Raw genomic sequence first — 14499 nt, 5'->3', positions numbered from 1 at the left:
CTGTGACGAATTAATTTAAAGACAAATGTTATTTTTAACTATTTTAAATAATTTTGTACCTTATAAATTAAATTAAATAGTAGTAGTAAATTGTTTAGTAATGCACTATGCCTGGAAAAAGGTTAAAAGAAATAATGAAAATTTCAATAAAGTCCTTCAAGGAGCTAGTTTTTTTTTCCAACTGCAGTTTTAATTAAAGAAGGGTAGTTATATACTCTAGATAATTTTCTGGTGTATTTATTAGGCATTCATAATTTTTATTTACAAGATAGCACTCAAAACGGTTCATACAAACACAAGGTCTGTCCTAAAACAACTAAAAACTTTAACTACCGGAAAACAAGACTTAAATTATCTGTAACATCTCTGACGCACGCTTCCTTAGATATTATCCTTAGCAAAACACAAATTTATTCATACAGTCAACTATAGCGCGACCATCGACATTAAACTTGGATTTAATATGCAGAGTAATAAGTTCTTCATTTGACCACCAGCACAAATAAGTTAGTTTTCCATTACTTGAATCTATTGTTTTGTTCTCGTCCCTTTCTCAAAGGAACTGATGGAGCGAGATAAAAGATTTACGGAACACGTGGAAATGAACTAATCTCAATGCAAGGAGCGTATCGTAAGACATGTGTCACGTATTGGACAAAATCTTAAGTGTACAGATGCGTAAAAAAAGTAATAAATGGGTTTTATGTGTATACTAGCTGTTCCACGCGACTTTGTCTGCATAGGATGCACCAGCCGATATCCTGTGAAAAAGATACCTATACCCTGAGTCATTATTTTTTTTAACAGATGTACCTAATACTTAAAACCTAGACGTGGGTCACCAGCTTTATTTCGAATATTATTTCAACATTCTTAAAAATCTTTATTCAATGAACAATTTGTGCTCCATAAAATACATGCGACCGTTATTCTTAGTGTCAATTTGTTCTTTATAAAGAACGTGAACATTAACTTTCAAGCCCTCTCACTCTGAGAAGAGACCTGTGTCTAACAGTGAAACTTATACCTATAGGCCGAAAAACCTACATTATGAAAACACCTATGTTTATTATGTATGTTTGTTTTTGTTTTTATGAAAACACTCATTATTTTGCTGCTCGACACTTACTCACAGTAGTACTTAATTAACGAGAAAAGCATCCTTTGTCCATTGTTATTGCTTCCAGCCTAATTTGATTATAACGTGGGTTATGTATGAGTTCTGAATGACGTCTACTTGTTGCATTGCATTGTACTTTACCTAGGCTAGAGCGTCTACAGTGCGACAGAATTCTAAGTGGCGTTCGTTTTTAAAAACCTTTTATTTAACTTCACGTATGAATGTATGCAGATGTTCCACGACTATGCAATGCAGAGGGAAAATATAGTCACTACTTTGAGAAAATCTATCGTTTCTCAAATCAATACGCCAACAAAATTAACCCTTGAAATAATGTTCATAAAGTCCTGTCTAAACCGGGAATCGAACCCGCAAAATGGCAAAAAAAAACTCAGACTTCAAAATTGTCATTGTTGTCATGAAACTACAGTAAGTACTTAATTAATGAGTCCCGACTGTAAAATTTTAAGTTGCTTAAAAAAGTTTTAGATTAGTGGACTTGTTTTTTCCTCTACATTTCTTTTTTTAATGTAGCCTTTTTTATTTCATACTTTTTATGTTCCTATTAAAATGGTAGCATAAAAATGTTATAAGTACCTACATGAATTATTTGAGGTAGGTAAGCATATTGTTACAGTAAAAAAAAAACCCTCCATATTTTATTTATTGATCGCTATTTTGAAATATTCATGAAATATTTATACCGTATGTCACTCCGACAGTTTTGACGAAGCTAATGATACTTACCTCATATGTTGAAAACGGTCCTGTCGTTTAGGGTACAGCCGAGTTCTTAAACTTCTGAGCAAAAATTTCATCAAAAATATTTTTGATCAAATTTTTGCTCACAAGTTTACGAACTCGACTGTACAAAGAAGACCAAAGAAATAGATAAACCTAATTACATTTAAACACCCAAATTTAAAAACACTGAAAGTATCTCATTTGCAATGGATTGTAGGCCTTGTACACTTACATCTATCGAGAAACAAAAAAAACATTATTAATTCAAAGCAATATACTCAGGTATTAATGACAAATAAACCTGTGTCATCGAATGTACCGCCCGGGTTATTTTCCTGTAGGAAGGTCATAATAACACTGCCGATGACGTTGAGACTCATCGGTGGTGATTCACTTTTTTTCCTTAAACGTAGCATAAAAGCTTGTCGCTTGCTAAACGAACTTCAGTTGTTCCGTAGCACCAGCAAGCAACACTCAAAAATGTATTCCAAAGCATTTCTGGTACTAGCTTTGGCCGCTGTGGCCCTCGGGCACGATATTATAGAAGGCAGCAACAACACCGATGCCAAAGAAGTCTTCCATGATCACTTCGAAGCCAGCCCCGCTATCTGGAAGCAAACTAAAGACCTCTTCATCAACGCCAGTGAAAACGAGGTGATCAGCAAAATCATCATTACAGACCTAAGGCCGGACAAGGACGGAGATGCTCAAATCACAGCCGGCGGAGTGGGACAGAACAACGTCACCATCACGCTAAAAAGCCCGACGATCCTCCGTGGTTACGACTTCCTAGTATCCGTGTTCTCTGTCTGCTGTCAAAACGTTACAGTACACGAAAATAACTCCAACTCACAGTTTCCCGATAACGTTGGTGGTGAAAATCAGGAAATTCCTGATGAGAAAGTTCACACTGAAATCCCAAGGGATGTTGCAACTGGAAAAACTGACGTTTTCACTGAGTCCGGACTTGCGACCGTCACTGGAAAACCTGTTCAAGTATCTGATAAATCTACTGAAGTAACTGATACCACGGCTACTCTTTCTGGAGATATTACTACGCCTAAAACAAAGGAATTCAGAGAGCCTGATTCAACAGAGGCCCTCGGTAATGTTCCGGAAGAAATTCCGGTTCATGTTCAAGAGCAAGAACCCAAGAACGTGCAGCCTTTCCAAATTAGATTCAACCCGCCTCGTACGAGCACGACAAAAAGATATTAGATCTATTTAAATTATATTGAGCAGCTATAACAGTGTGCTTGCGCCTAGGTATTTGTGATTTAATCTAACGAAAGGTCTATAGTGAATTCATGTTTTTTTAACAGGAGACGAGAACAAATAAGTACGAAAAACCGAAAATCATGGTGATATTAGTTCATATTAAGTTTATTACGAAAAGCTACCACCAGAGAACAGAAAACAAAAAATCTTCCAACTGTTTATTTAAGATATTTTAATAGTGGTTAGTTGTAAGTACTACTTATTGTTGGCTTAGCAAGCTTCACTTTTACATAACCGTATTTATTGTAAACGTTCTTGCTTGGAATGCATTATCAGAGCTTTAAATTTGGTATGAAATAAAAAAATAACAAAAAATATGAATTTTTTATTTAACAATCTTTGTATTTACATTATTAGTATACATACAGATATATACAAATTACAATCATCACATCACGGTCGATTAAAGATCAAGTATTAAAACGAGTCGCTTAAAATAATCACATAGTATCAAAACTATCTTAGCTTCGTACAATACCTATGCGATAAAATGAACGCTTGACTTCAGTGTTATAATTACATAGTTCTATTTACAACCACGTGTATCGTTCATCCTTCTTACAAAATATCTAAAACTAAGTTGAGTAGGTATCTACGATCATTTTCTTTTGTACATATCACACCCCGGACCCAACATACGTAGCTATATCTTTAACAAATATTTCAATCAAAATTATTATTTACAAAAGGAATGATAGAATTTGCATCACAATATGTAACTAATATTCGACTGATGGCAAACGAGCAAGCGGGTCTCCTGATGGTAAGAGATCACCAGGAGTAGGGGCCCGATTTTGGTTTAAATTTATAGGTACGAGTACAATATTCGATTTTTTTTTAGTAAAATCTTAGTAAACATTGTCATAATATTATGATAAATGAACATGTTTTAGGTATGCAAAGATCGCAGCGAAAAATGTTGAATAGTGTATGTCTGCCATAAATAATTATATATTGCATTGACGAAAAAGTCTATACTTACTTATGGTTTTTTTTTGAGAGCTCTAGTAGTGTGTTATTGGGGATTCTGGACCACCATTTATTTGCGGTTGTAAAAATGTTTGTGGTAAATGAAATGTATGGGAATAGTATGTGCGCGGATGTAAGATAACGTTTTACCAACAGCAAAAAGCGTGCCATACGCATGAAAAATTTTATATTTTAGGTATTTGAGAATGTTGTAGGATCGATGACGACGACGCCGTCTCGGGCGATGTGTGTTATTGTTGGTTATCCTCAGATTGGTAGGTTGACGGCGGCGGCGGTGGATTTAACAGTTGAGGATGGTGGGTAATAGATAGGTATATATAAAAGTAGACGGCGACGTCGTCTCGGGCGATGAGGAGTATAAGAGTTGAGGCGGTGGCGGCGGCGGATTGCTGTTGTTGAATTTAACAGTTGACGAATGTGATAATAATAGTGTGACTTGAAGGGAAATAGGTCGCTATAAAATATTTAATCATGAATCTAGACGGGATGCAGTGTCGGATGTGTGTAGGTTTGATTGATATTTCTAGGTTTCATTATAAATCTAGTTTCATATTAAATCATTATATTTCTCTCCGCCAAGCGGTTAGTACTTATTGTTGAACAGTGAAGGTCTGCCTTAAGTAATATGACATATTTGTTTGCTAGCAACACTAGTTTTTGACGTGTGGCTACTCTTCGCTTGTCACTCCCTCTTCTACAAAACGACCCGGCCATGGACGGACGATATTTTATACTTATCAAGTAATACCTTGTATTGTGTTTTAATAGTCTCTTTACAACTGTTCGAAATACAATATAATGTGATGCAAGAATCATAGTGCTTTACTTACACGCCTGTGCCTCTCTCCGTTCCATTCCACTCGACAACAGAAATTCTATCAGGTTATGGGAGCCCAGACAGGCAATGTGTTTTTTCTTCTTCTTGATACTGATTGAAGAACATCCGTTCGCATCGAAAAACACATAAATATTTGGAACGTGAGATTGAGTGCCGGGCATTCAAGCAACTTAAAGGGAGCCGCATGGTTTCTGATTTCGCATCAGACACGTTAATTTAGATTAAAAATATCAAGATGGAGAATGGCGTGCCGGCGCTGCATCCTCAGGTGCCACAGTCATCTCTTCATCAGTCCCATGGTCATGCCACAGTGCACGTAGCAGGTTTGGACAGATTAGAGGGAACTTCGAACTATCACACGTGGAAATTCGCGACTAAAAACGCCCTAATTATCGAGGGTTTGTGGGACGCCGTGGAAGGCGTGGACACTGATCGTGCACGTGGACAGCGCGCATTGGCACGGATTTGTTTTATCCGTTAAAAAGGAACTTTACCAATACGTAAGAAATGCTACGACAGCAGCCGCAGCTTGGAAGGTGCTCTCTGACGTTTTCGAAGATAAGGGTCTTTACCGAAGAGTTCTACTTTTGAGGAAACTGCACAAAATTCAGTTCGCCGACTTCAACACTATGTCTCTTTGGTTTCGAATAAGGTATGTAAATTGGTGGATAGACCTACTAACACGAACATTGTTAAGTGTAAATGGGTATACAGGGTAAAGCATAATGTCGATGGAAATTTTGACAAGTATAAAGCTAGGCTAGTCGCCAAGGGCTTCACCCAAAAACAGGGAATAGATTACAATGATACTTTTTCTCCTGTAGTACGCCATTCATCAATGCGCATTTTATATTCATTGGCTATGTTGCTAGTTAGGATAAGCTATGATTAATGCTAAATGTTTTTGTAAATAATGATGAAATAGTTTTGCTAAATTGCAAAATGGAAGCTGTTATTGATAAGCAGAAAATGTGGGTTGGGAAATAATTAGGTTGCATGCACATGCATCTATAAACACACGATGCGAGCGCATTGTGCATACATTTATGTTTCAAGTGTTGGTTCGAAGGTTTCGTTGTGTGTAAGTGAAAAAATGTTTCTATCAAATCTTTTACCGTTATCGATAGTGTTATATCTACAGTCGGCGGTGGATATTGAAAAAAGAAGTATCATCATATCATCGAACATTAATGACTATTATTTTCCTTCGTGTGCTACTAAACCATGGAACATAATACATGCAGATGTATTAGAACAAGGTGCTGTTAGTTGTATATTATTGGGGATTCTAGACCACTTTTATTTGCGGTTGTAAAAATGTGTGTGGTATATGAAATGTATGGGCGTAGTATGGGGGGTGTGATAAGATAACGTTTTACCAACCGCAAAAAGCGATTTAAGTTTGTAAAACGTTTTGTGCAGTAGGTATATGAGGGTGTCGCGAGTACGTTTTCTAGGGCGATGTTGAGGGGCGAGGATGATGGTTGTTGAATTTAACAGTTGCGGGGGAGGGGGTGTTTGTTGAAATTTAACAGTTGAGGGTGGCTGTAGAGGGGGCTGTAGAGGGGGTGATGGTTGTTGAATTTAACAGTTGAGGATAGGGGAGGGGGAGGGAGTTGGTAAATGGTGTTTGGTATGGAGATTTTTATTTTCCCGAACGTATGAAAAGTTTGTAGTTAATTGAATAATATTTAACGGTTGACGAATGAGCAAATTATATTATTGCCAGCGTGAGATAAAGGGAATAGGTCACTACTAAGTACTTAATTGCAAATCTAGAAGGGATGCAGCTCTGCATTATTGCAATAGTGCCGGATGTATGGTGTGTGGGTTGATTGATATTTCTAGGTTTCATTATAAATTTAGTTTCATATTTAATCATTATATTTCTCTCTGTTGAGTGATTAACACTAGTTTTCAACATTAAAATGTATATTTCCAATTTGTTGTCTCTGACGGTTTTACTGCAGTTACAATCGGTCAATAATAGTGACTGGAAAAATGTAACAGTATCACCATTTAAAGAACATTATTTCCCATCATGCGCATCGGCTTCGTGGAATATAAAAAGAATTTTTGTATTGGAGGGAAATAACACATCCCCCAGCCCAAAAATGGAGTGGTACGTAAACTTTTACGTTGGTAAAAAAGGTACAACTGCTAATGCAACCCCACCTACCATTATTCGTGTGAATCAGGATGAGGCTGTCGATTTACCGCTGTGTATAAATGGTGAAATGCTGATGTTTAAAATGGAGTTGGTGAGAGAGGCTGTTGTAAAGGCCCCCACTTTGCTTGGGGAAAAGAAGAAATGTGTGATGAGCGTGTAGAATGTGATTGTGATTGTGGGTTGAAATACTGGGGCTCAAAGTTGTCTTGCAACAGTCAGTGTGATACTTAAGATGATAGCACACGTTCACCACGTTAGTAGCAAACGTAAACCCAAACGTAAAGCAGGTGCAGGAATTATAAATAATTTAATAAATAACCTCCCATTCGAGCTGCATATACCTGGGTACAATTACTGTGGACCTGGCACTAAACTAAGTCAACGCTTAGCACGTGGCGATAAGGGTATTAACCCCTTGGATGAATCCTGCAAATTGCATGACATTGCCTATTCACGAGACAAATCTTTGGAGGCGCGTCATCAAGCCGACCTACAATTAGCGCAAGCCGCTGCCAATAACCGCAAAATATTTCCTGCTCTGATTAGACCTCCTCCCCACTATTATTTTGCATCCCGCCTGATTTAAAGTGTCAACATTCGCACAATTAACCATTAGTTTTCATAATTCACACACAGCGCGCGTGTTACTCATAAAAGTTCTTCCTCAGTTTTTTAATTCAGTAAGTTGTGTCAGAGTAATGTCTTCATCACTAGAGAAATTAACCAAATTGGGAAACAAAACAACCGTTTGGGTGAAACCAAAAGATTTGGAAATAAATAAACCATATCACATCGTTGAATGTGTGCAACAAATTTCTAAATTCAACAAGAAAAATAAGCAAACAGTCGTCTTGTTGGAGGATGTGGGTTACTTAACGCTCCCATCCAGATTTGACAATTTGGATGAGGATTGCATAAATTCTCTGCAAGACAACATGCAGTTAATATGTCGCGGACCCAAAGACAAGACATGGCTGTTCGATTTTATCCCGCCACCATCGCCTAACTGATATGTAAGTGATTTTAAATGTTTTTTTTTTTAGAGACTATCTACCCATAGTAAAATAACAACCCATAATAAGATGAACTCCTCAAGTGAAGAACAATGTAAGATATTGTTGTTTTTTTTTCTTTAAACTATCACAGACCTTTTTTTATAGAGCGCATCTCAGTTGTAATAATTATGTCGAGCGGAAGGAGTGTTATATAACATTATTAATATTAAGTTTTTTTTAGCTAACGAAAATACTCAAGACCAACAAGGACAGCAGCAGCAGCAGCAACCACAACAATTAGTTCATCAGCTCCCCTCTCTTGAGGATGAGGAATTTCACAACTTCAGCAAACAAATGTGGCTGATGACTTTAAAACAGGATGGAGTCCTAAACTCATGGATAACAAGGACGCCACTATATTCTTTAAGAGATAAGGTACGTAGAGTGCTTATACAATTGTATGAAGACAATAGTTATTACTATGATGAAGAAGACGTGCGTACCTATTCGCTAATAACCATGTGGGACGAACTATGCACTAAAATGGAGGAGATGGTGGGGGACCAAAATGTGATTTTTAGTGAGTGGCTCGCATTGCTAGAAACAATTCCGTGCGAGTACTTCGCCAGAGCGCAATTAGATAGCGAGGCGAAAGATATACTAACTTTTTCCCTGATGATGGCAGTAAGCGATTGTTTAGAGCATAGTCCATGAATCAAATATTGTTGCGGTTGCTGCTGATGATGATTTATTTTTATATTTTTATATCAACATAGCTGTTAGATATAATTTTTTCTTGTATAATACATAATTTGCTACAGCAATTTTTATTTTAGTTTTAAGAATGTACATGTGAAGTTTCGAAAGTATCTTGTAACGTTATAAAGCACTGCGATTGACTACTTTTTGAGCTAGAATTAACTAACACCTTCCTTGTAGATTCACCTCTATGTCTCATGTATTTTGCTTCAATAAAATGTATGTGATGATTATGATTTGTTTTATTTTCTTAATCTTCCTATTAGTAAGATAACAGGAAAAGAAAACAGAGTATTTACACAATCTATTTTTTTTTATTTCTCCAATATTTATCTTAGGCTATAGTGAATCAAAACAAACGGGTTTGCTGCTATTTTATAAATAACTTTCAGCCCTCCGTCGGTGGATATCATATTCGCAAAACACGATGTGCTCATAACAACATATTCGCAAAGCAAGATATTCTCATAATAATATACTAGCAAATCATGATATTCTCAAAACATTATATTAGTGAAAAATGATAATCGCAAGACATTTCATAAGCAAAACACGACATCCGCAGAACATCACAATTTCAAAATACTATACTAGTAAAATGTGACATTCGGGAAACATAATATTAGCAAAATAACGATCTTCGCAAAATATTATCGTAATACGTTTGTTGCCTACCCTATCACCAATCAGAATACGATACTGAATATGCCCTTAAACGGATCACCACATATTTTGTTACACTGTGTAAGTTAAACATAAAAACTAATTTTATCGCCTTTGCTCCAATAACTATGCATCCTGACGTTTCAATATTGTTTTTTTTAGATTATTTTAATGTGGTAGTTAGCAAAACGTAGTTTGTGCCTGCGAAATTAGTTTTTTATTCAGTATACTGTTTAAAATTAATTTTACATATTTATTTTTAAACTTAAAACAATGTAACCGTCTACATAAAAAAAAAAACTGAATAAGTGACTTTTCTTCTTTCTTAAACTCCTATATTTATTAGTGACTTCTTAGTGCCAATAACCGTTTCAGACACACCTCAATACTAATTGTGCATTTTACGCAATCTTCCACTATCCCGTTAATTTGTATATTTTTTTGTATAACTTTCCTATTCCGTTTTGTCTCTGGACAGTGCAGTGCAAAAAATGATTGGGGAAAAAAACGAATGGATAAAACAATACTGGGGAAGAAAAATCTCGGGAAATTAGTCTCTACAGTCATAAGAAAGCTGTATATATTTAATTTATGTTCTCGAAAAGTAAAGTATTTCGTTTAAATCAATAAGGTAGTACCATAGGCAACACACTTGTGACGAAATATTATGCGAAGATCATGTTTATCTAATATGATGTTTTACTAATATCATGTCGTGCGAACATCGTGTATAACTATTATGATGTTCAGCGGATATCATATTGCTTTAGGGTATTTGTGAATATCATGTTTAGCGAATATCGTGTCTCAAGAAAATCATACGTTGCTAATATGATATTTTGAGAATATCATTTATTGCAAATATCATGTTTTGAGAATGTCATATAGTGCGAATATCAAGTTTTGCTAATAACATGTTTTGCGAATATGATATCCACCGACGGAGGGGCCCGGTTCGGCTATATCGGCGCGTTCTATTGATTAGAAAACTACATCGCATAGTTCTCCGATTAATGTTCGATGAATGATTATATCGAGAATATTGCCACGTTGGTGCTACAGCTGCGTGATATTGGACGGGAGATTAATGATGCCGAAGTAGCAGAGGTCATCGTCAAGGCCTCGTCAAGATAAAAAGCGGCCAAGAATAACTAGACCTGTAATTACTGAGGAATAGTCGGCCACCTCAAGACAAAAAGCGGCCAAGAATAACTAGACCTGTAATTACTGAGGAATAGTCGGCCACGTCACGACAATGAGTGGGCAAGAATAACTAGACCTGTAATTACTGAGGAATAGTCGGCCACGTCAAGACAATGAGTGGGCAAGAATAACTAGACCTGTAATTACTAAGAAAAGTCGGCCACGTCAAAACAATGTGTGGCCAAGAATAACTAGACCTGTAATTACTAAGAAGTCAGCCACGTCAATACAATGAGTGGCCTTTAATTACCAAGGAATAGTCGGCTACATCAAAACAATGAGTGGCCAAGAATAACTAGACCTGTAATTACTGAGGAATAGTCGGCCATTTCAAGACAATAGTGGCCAAGAATAACTAGACTTGTGATTACTAAGAAAAGTCGGCCTCGTCAAGACAATGAGCGGCCAAGAATAACTAGACCTGTAATTACTGAGGAATAGTCGGCCACCTCAAAAGCAACATTCGATTACTACGCATTACATATCTGCAAAATATAACCAAGTACAGGCAAGAAGGAATGCCAATAGTGTATACTGACGAGTCCTATGTTGATTCATCGCAGGCACGTGGCAAGACGTGGTCAGATGGTTTGACTAAAGGCTTGAAACGTGTTGTCATTGTTCACGCTGGATTCGAAGCCGGATTTGTTCCTAATGCCCTTCTTCTATTTAAGGCTGGCACAAAAAGTGGTGATTACCACGATAATATGAATTATCCAAATTACGAAAAATGCACTCAACTGCTGCCAAACCTGCCACCAAATTCAGTTACAAAACGATGCTGCTCCTACTGCAAATTAGAAAAAAGCAATAATGCAACAATGGTGGAAGGATAAAGAAATACAATACAATGAAAAAATTTTAAAGCCAGAGCTCTACGATCTGATAAAAAAAAAATAAGGAACAGCATTGACAAAATACTAGCTGAACACAATCATTCAGTGCTTCGCCTAACCCCCTACCATCCTGATCTCAACCCCCCCCCCCCCATTGAGATGGCTTGGGCAGCCATTAAAGGCTATCTCGGGAGCAAAAACGTCAACAGGAACATCAGCAAAGCTATAGAACTAGTAAAAGAGAAGGCGATGATGGGAAATAGCGAATGGGATAAATTATGCCAAAAAATGAAAGAAATTGAAAGACCATACATGAAAAGTGATCATGTGGTAGATTTAGTTACTGACCAATTCGTCATTTATGCTGACGAGGATAGCGAGTCCGAGGATGATGATGATCATCATGATGACTCCATGTCCCCTGAACCTAGACCAGGCACTAGCTCTGCTAATGACCTAATGGAAGTTGATGATTAAATTATTTAATTATTTTATCAACAATCATTAATGGTTCAATAATAAAAATATAAATAAATAGATTCTTAATTTTTTCCCGGTATGGCTTGAATCGCACTTGGCCGGTTTTCATATTTTAGGAGGTAGTAAAAATTATATTTAAGAACTCAATATCTGATATACACTAACACTTCGCCGACGACATTGTTCTGATGACAGAGAGCCACCTAGAGCTCCAATTCATGCTTCAAACCTTGGACCATCAAAGTAGAGAATGCGGATTACAAATGAACCGATAAAACCCGAATAATGACCAACAGTGAACCGAAACCGGAAACGGAAATATGAAGAGAAGCCGTCTTTCTGAGTTTCCCGACGTTGAAAATTGCCTGTTAGAATGGATTAAACAAACCCGGGCCTCGATAAGAATTCCCATAGATCAAACAAAAACAAAAACCTAAAGACTTCGCCACAAAATTAGGAATCCAGAACTTTTCAGCTAGTAACGGCTGGTTAGAGGGTTTTAAAAAACGCCATGATCCATGGTATAACTTCCATGGTATAACTTTTAAAAAAGCAGCCGGAGAAAGTAGATATGTGGATCAGGGAGTATTTAACCAATGGACTGAAGATTAGCCGAATCTTTTAAGAGGATATGATCCAAACAATATTTATAACGCCGGTGAAACTGCTTTGTTCTTTAAATGTCTGCCAGATAAAACATCATAATCAAATTTATATTTTTGTATGCCAATACCACCAGTGAGCTTCAACCTTTAGATCAAGGTATCATTCATACATTCAAACGGGTTTATCGCAGAGAAGTTGTAAAGCATAATTTTACCTGCTTGGAAGAAAACATTAGCCCTGAGATAAATGTACTCTTGGCCATGAAATTTGCAAGAAGAGCATGGTATGCAGTGTGTGACGTAAATGTCAAAAACTGCTTCAAGAAAGCTGGGTACAGTATGTGTCCAGCTAACCAAGACTTTCTGATCGAGCAAAATGAGGTTGAACTTGACAATTAGCTTGAAGTTGCACCTAGCAATGAAAAATGGGCCAAGCTCGTGTCCCACGATACCACTGGTAATGTGTCAACGCCAACTTTTGAAGACTTCGTACAGATTGACGACGACGTGACTAACGCCGGAGAATACACCGAAGACGATATCGTTCAAACAACCTGCGACGACCTGGTTAAGATCGCGGGATCGCGGTGGATGCGAAAAGCACAAGACCGGTCTGAGTGGAGAGCCTTGGGGGAGGCCTATGTCCAGCAGTGGACGTCTTTTAGCTGACATGATGATGATGATGATGATGATGATATCGTTCAAAACTGTGTGAGCTCGTGTACTGACGGAAATGACAGTTAAAATGAAACCAGCCAAACACTATGTTGGATAGAGAGGTGGAGGAAATTCCAACAAAACGAGAATCTTTAAAGGCATTGGAGACGCTTCACAAATTTTATGAACATGCGGCGGTTGATCAAACCATATTTGATAAAATTTATGAACTTGAAAAACATATTTAATACGAAATTTAAAAACAGAATCGCAAAAGAAATTTAACAGATTTTTTTCAAGTAAATTTTGTTATAATATTATTTAGATAAACATTTATGTTGAGCTATTATTTCAATAAATATGTAATACCCATACATACACGTATTTTGTTTCTAATTATGTACGTCATATTTGCCGTTTTGCAGGTGGTAGGACCTTGTGCAAGTTCCGCCCGGATTGCTACCACCATCTTGCTCGCTAATCCTGCCGTGAAGCAGCAGTGCTTGCATTGTTGTGTTTCGGCGTGGAGAGTAAGACAGCCGGTGACATTACTGGCACGTGAGGTATCCCATCTTAGGCCTCTAGGTTGGCAACGCGTCTGCAATACCCCTGTGTTGCAGATGTTTATGGGCGGTGGTGATCTCTTACCATCAGGAGACCCACTTACTCGTTTGCCATCCAGTCGTATAAAAAAATAAAAAAAAGTTTTATAGACCTCTATATGTGAGACAGACCCCCTTCTGTAACTCTGTAAGCTAGAAACCCGGGTTAGTGAGAAACCTCTATAAGAGAAAAAGTGATAGTGGTCCTCTCGTCCCCTGAGCTTTCAGTTATCCAGGTATTTTTAGAAGTAGATTTATCTACGTAAAAAGTATTCTACTATAGGTATTACAGTTAAATAGTTAGGTACTTTTTTTGCTCGTATGCGTACGATGAACAAACTTTCCCCCACTACCTTGTTTAATGCTCAAGAAGTTTGCCGTTATCTGTACTGTACCATAGTACAGGACGGCCACAGATCACAGTGGCCATATCATTTACAATAAACTATACCAACTTACATGTGCTCTACGTCTTTATAACGCTTTTTTTACAAAGTGGGTCATCGTCATAGCAGACAATATAATACAATCGGGTGATCGGGGTTTTTTTTTTTTTTTT

The 14499-nt window shown here is 37.2% G+C and overlaps 2 protein-coding genes and 1 long non-coding RNA gene across 4 annotated transcripts in view; 2 read left to right on the top strand and 1 right to left on the bottom strand.

Moving 5' to 3' along the window:
• Nucleotides 1–2276: 2276 nt before the first annotated feature.
• Nucleotides 2277–9127, top strand: LOC141440106 (uncharacterized). Of its 2 annotated transcripts, none has more exons than XM_074104570.1 (2): nucleotides 2277–8153; nucleotides 8377–9127. In XM_074104570.1, the coding sequence occupies exon 1, from the start codon at nucleotides 2345–2347 to the stop codon at nucleotides 3080–3082; it is 738 nt and encodes a 245-aa protein (XP_073960671.1). In that variant the 5' UTR covers nucleotides 2277–2344; the 3' UTR covers nucleotides 3083–8153; nucleotides 8377–9127. The 2 variants fall into 2 exon arrangements, with proteins under 2 accessions (XP_073960671.1, XP_073960670.1); XM_074104569.1 differs by having other exon boundaries at nucleotides 2277–8247.
• Nucleotides 9128–10960: 1833 nt separating this feature from the next.
• Nucleotides 10961–14499, bottom strand: part of LOC141440264 (uncharacterized) — a 4067-nt gene continuing 528 nt past the window's right edge. The window contains exon 2 of the long non-coding RNA XR_012452676.1: nucleotides 10961–11061. This is a non-coding gene — a long non-coding RNA (uncharacterized lncRNA). The remainder of the gene's footprint in view (nucleotides 11062–14499) is intronic.
• Nucleotides 11055–12597, top strand: LOC141440262 (uncharacterized). The gene has a single exon (XM_074104728.1). It carries the CDS (start codon nucleotides 11756–11758, stop codon nucleotides 12071–12073), a length of 318 nt encoding a protein of 105 aa, XP_073960829.1. The 5' UTR covers nucleotides 11055–11755; the 3' UTR covers nucleotides 12074–12597.

Source organism: Choristoneura fumiferana, chromosome 22, assembly GCF_025370935.1.
Source record: "Choristoneura fumiferana chromosome 22, NRCan_CFum_1, whole genome shotgun sequence".
Classification (NCBI taxonomy): domain Eukaryota; kingdom Metazoa; phylum Arthropoda; class Insecta; order Lepidoptera; family Tortricidae; genus Choristoneura; species Choristoneura fumiferana.
Note: the sequence above shows the minus strand (reverse complement) of the source record. Positions and strands in the feature narration are given on the sequence as shown.

Bases quoted from the DNA above. Each gene is read 5' to 3' on its own strand.
- LOC141440262 (XM_074104728.1), top strand. From the start codon at position 11,756: ATGGCTTGGGCAGCCATTAAAGGCTATCTCGGGAGCAAAAACGTCAAC.
- LOC141440106 (XM_074104570.1), top strand. From the start codon at position 2,345: ATGTATTCCAAAGCATTTCTGGTACTAGCTTTGGCCGCTGTGGCCCTC.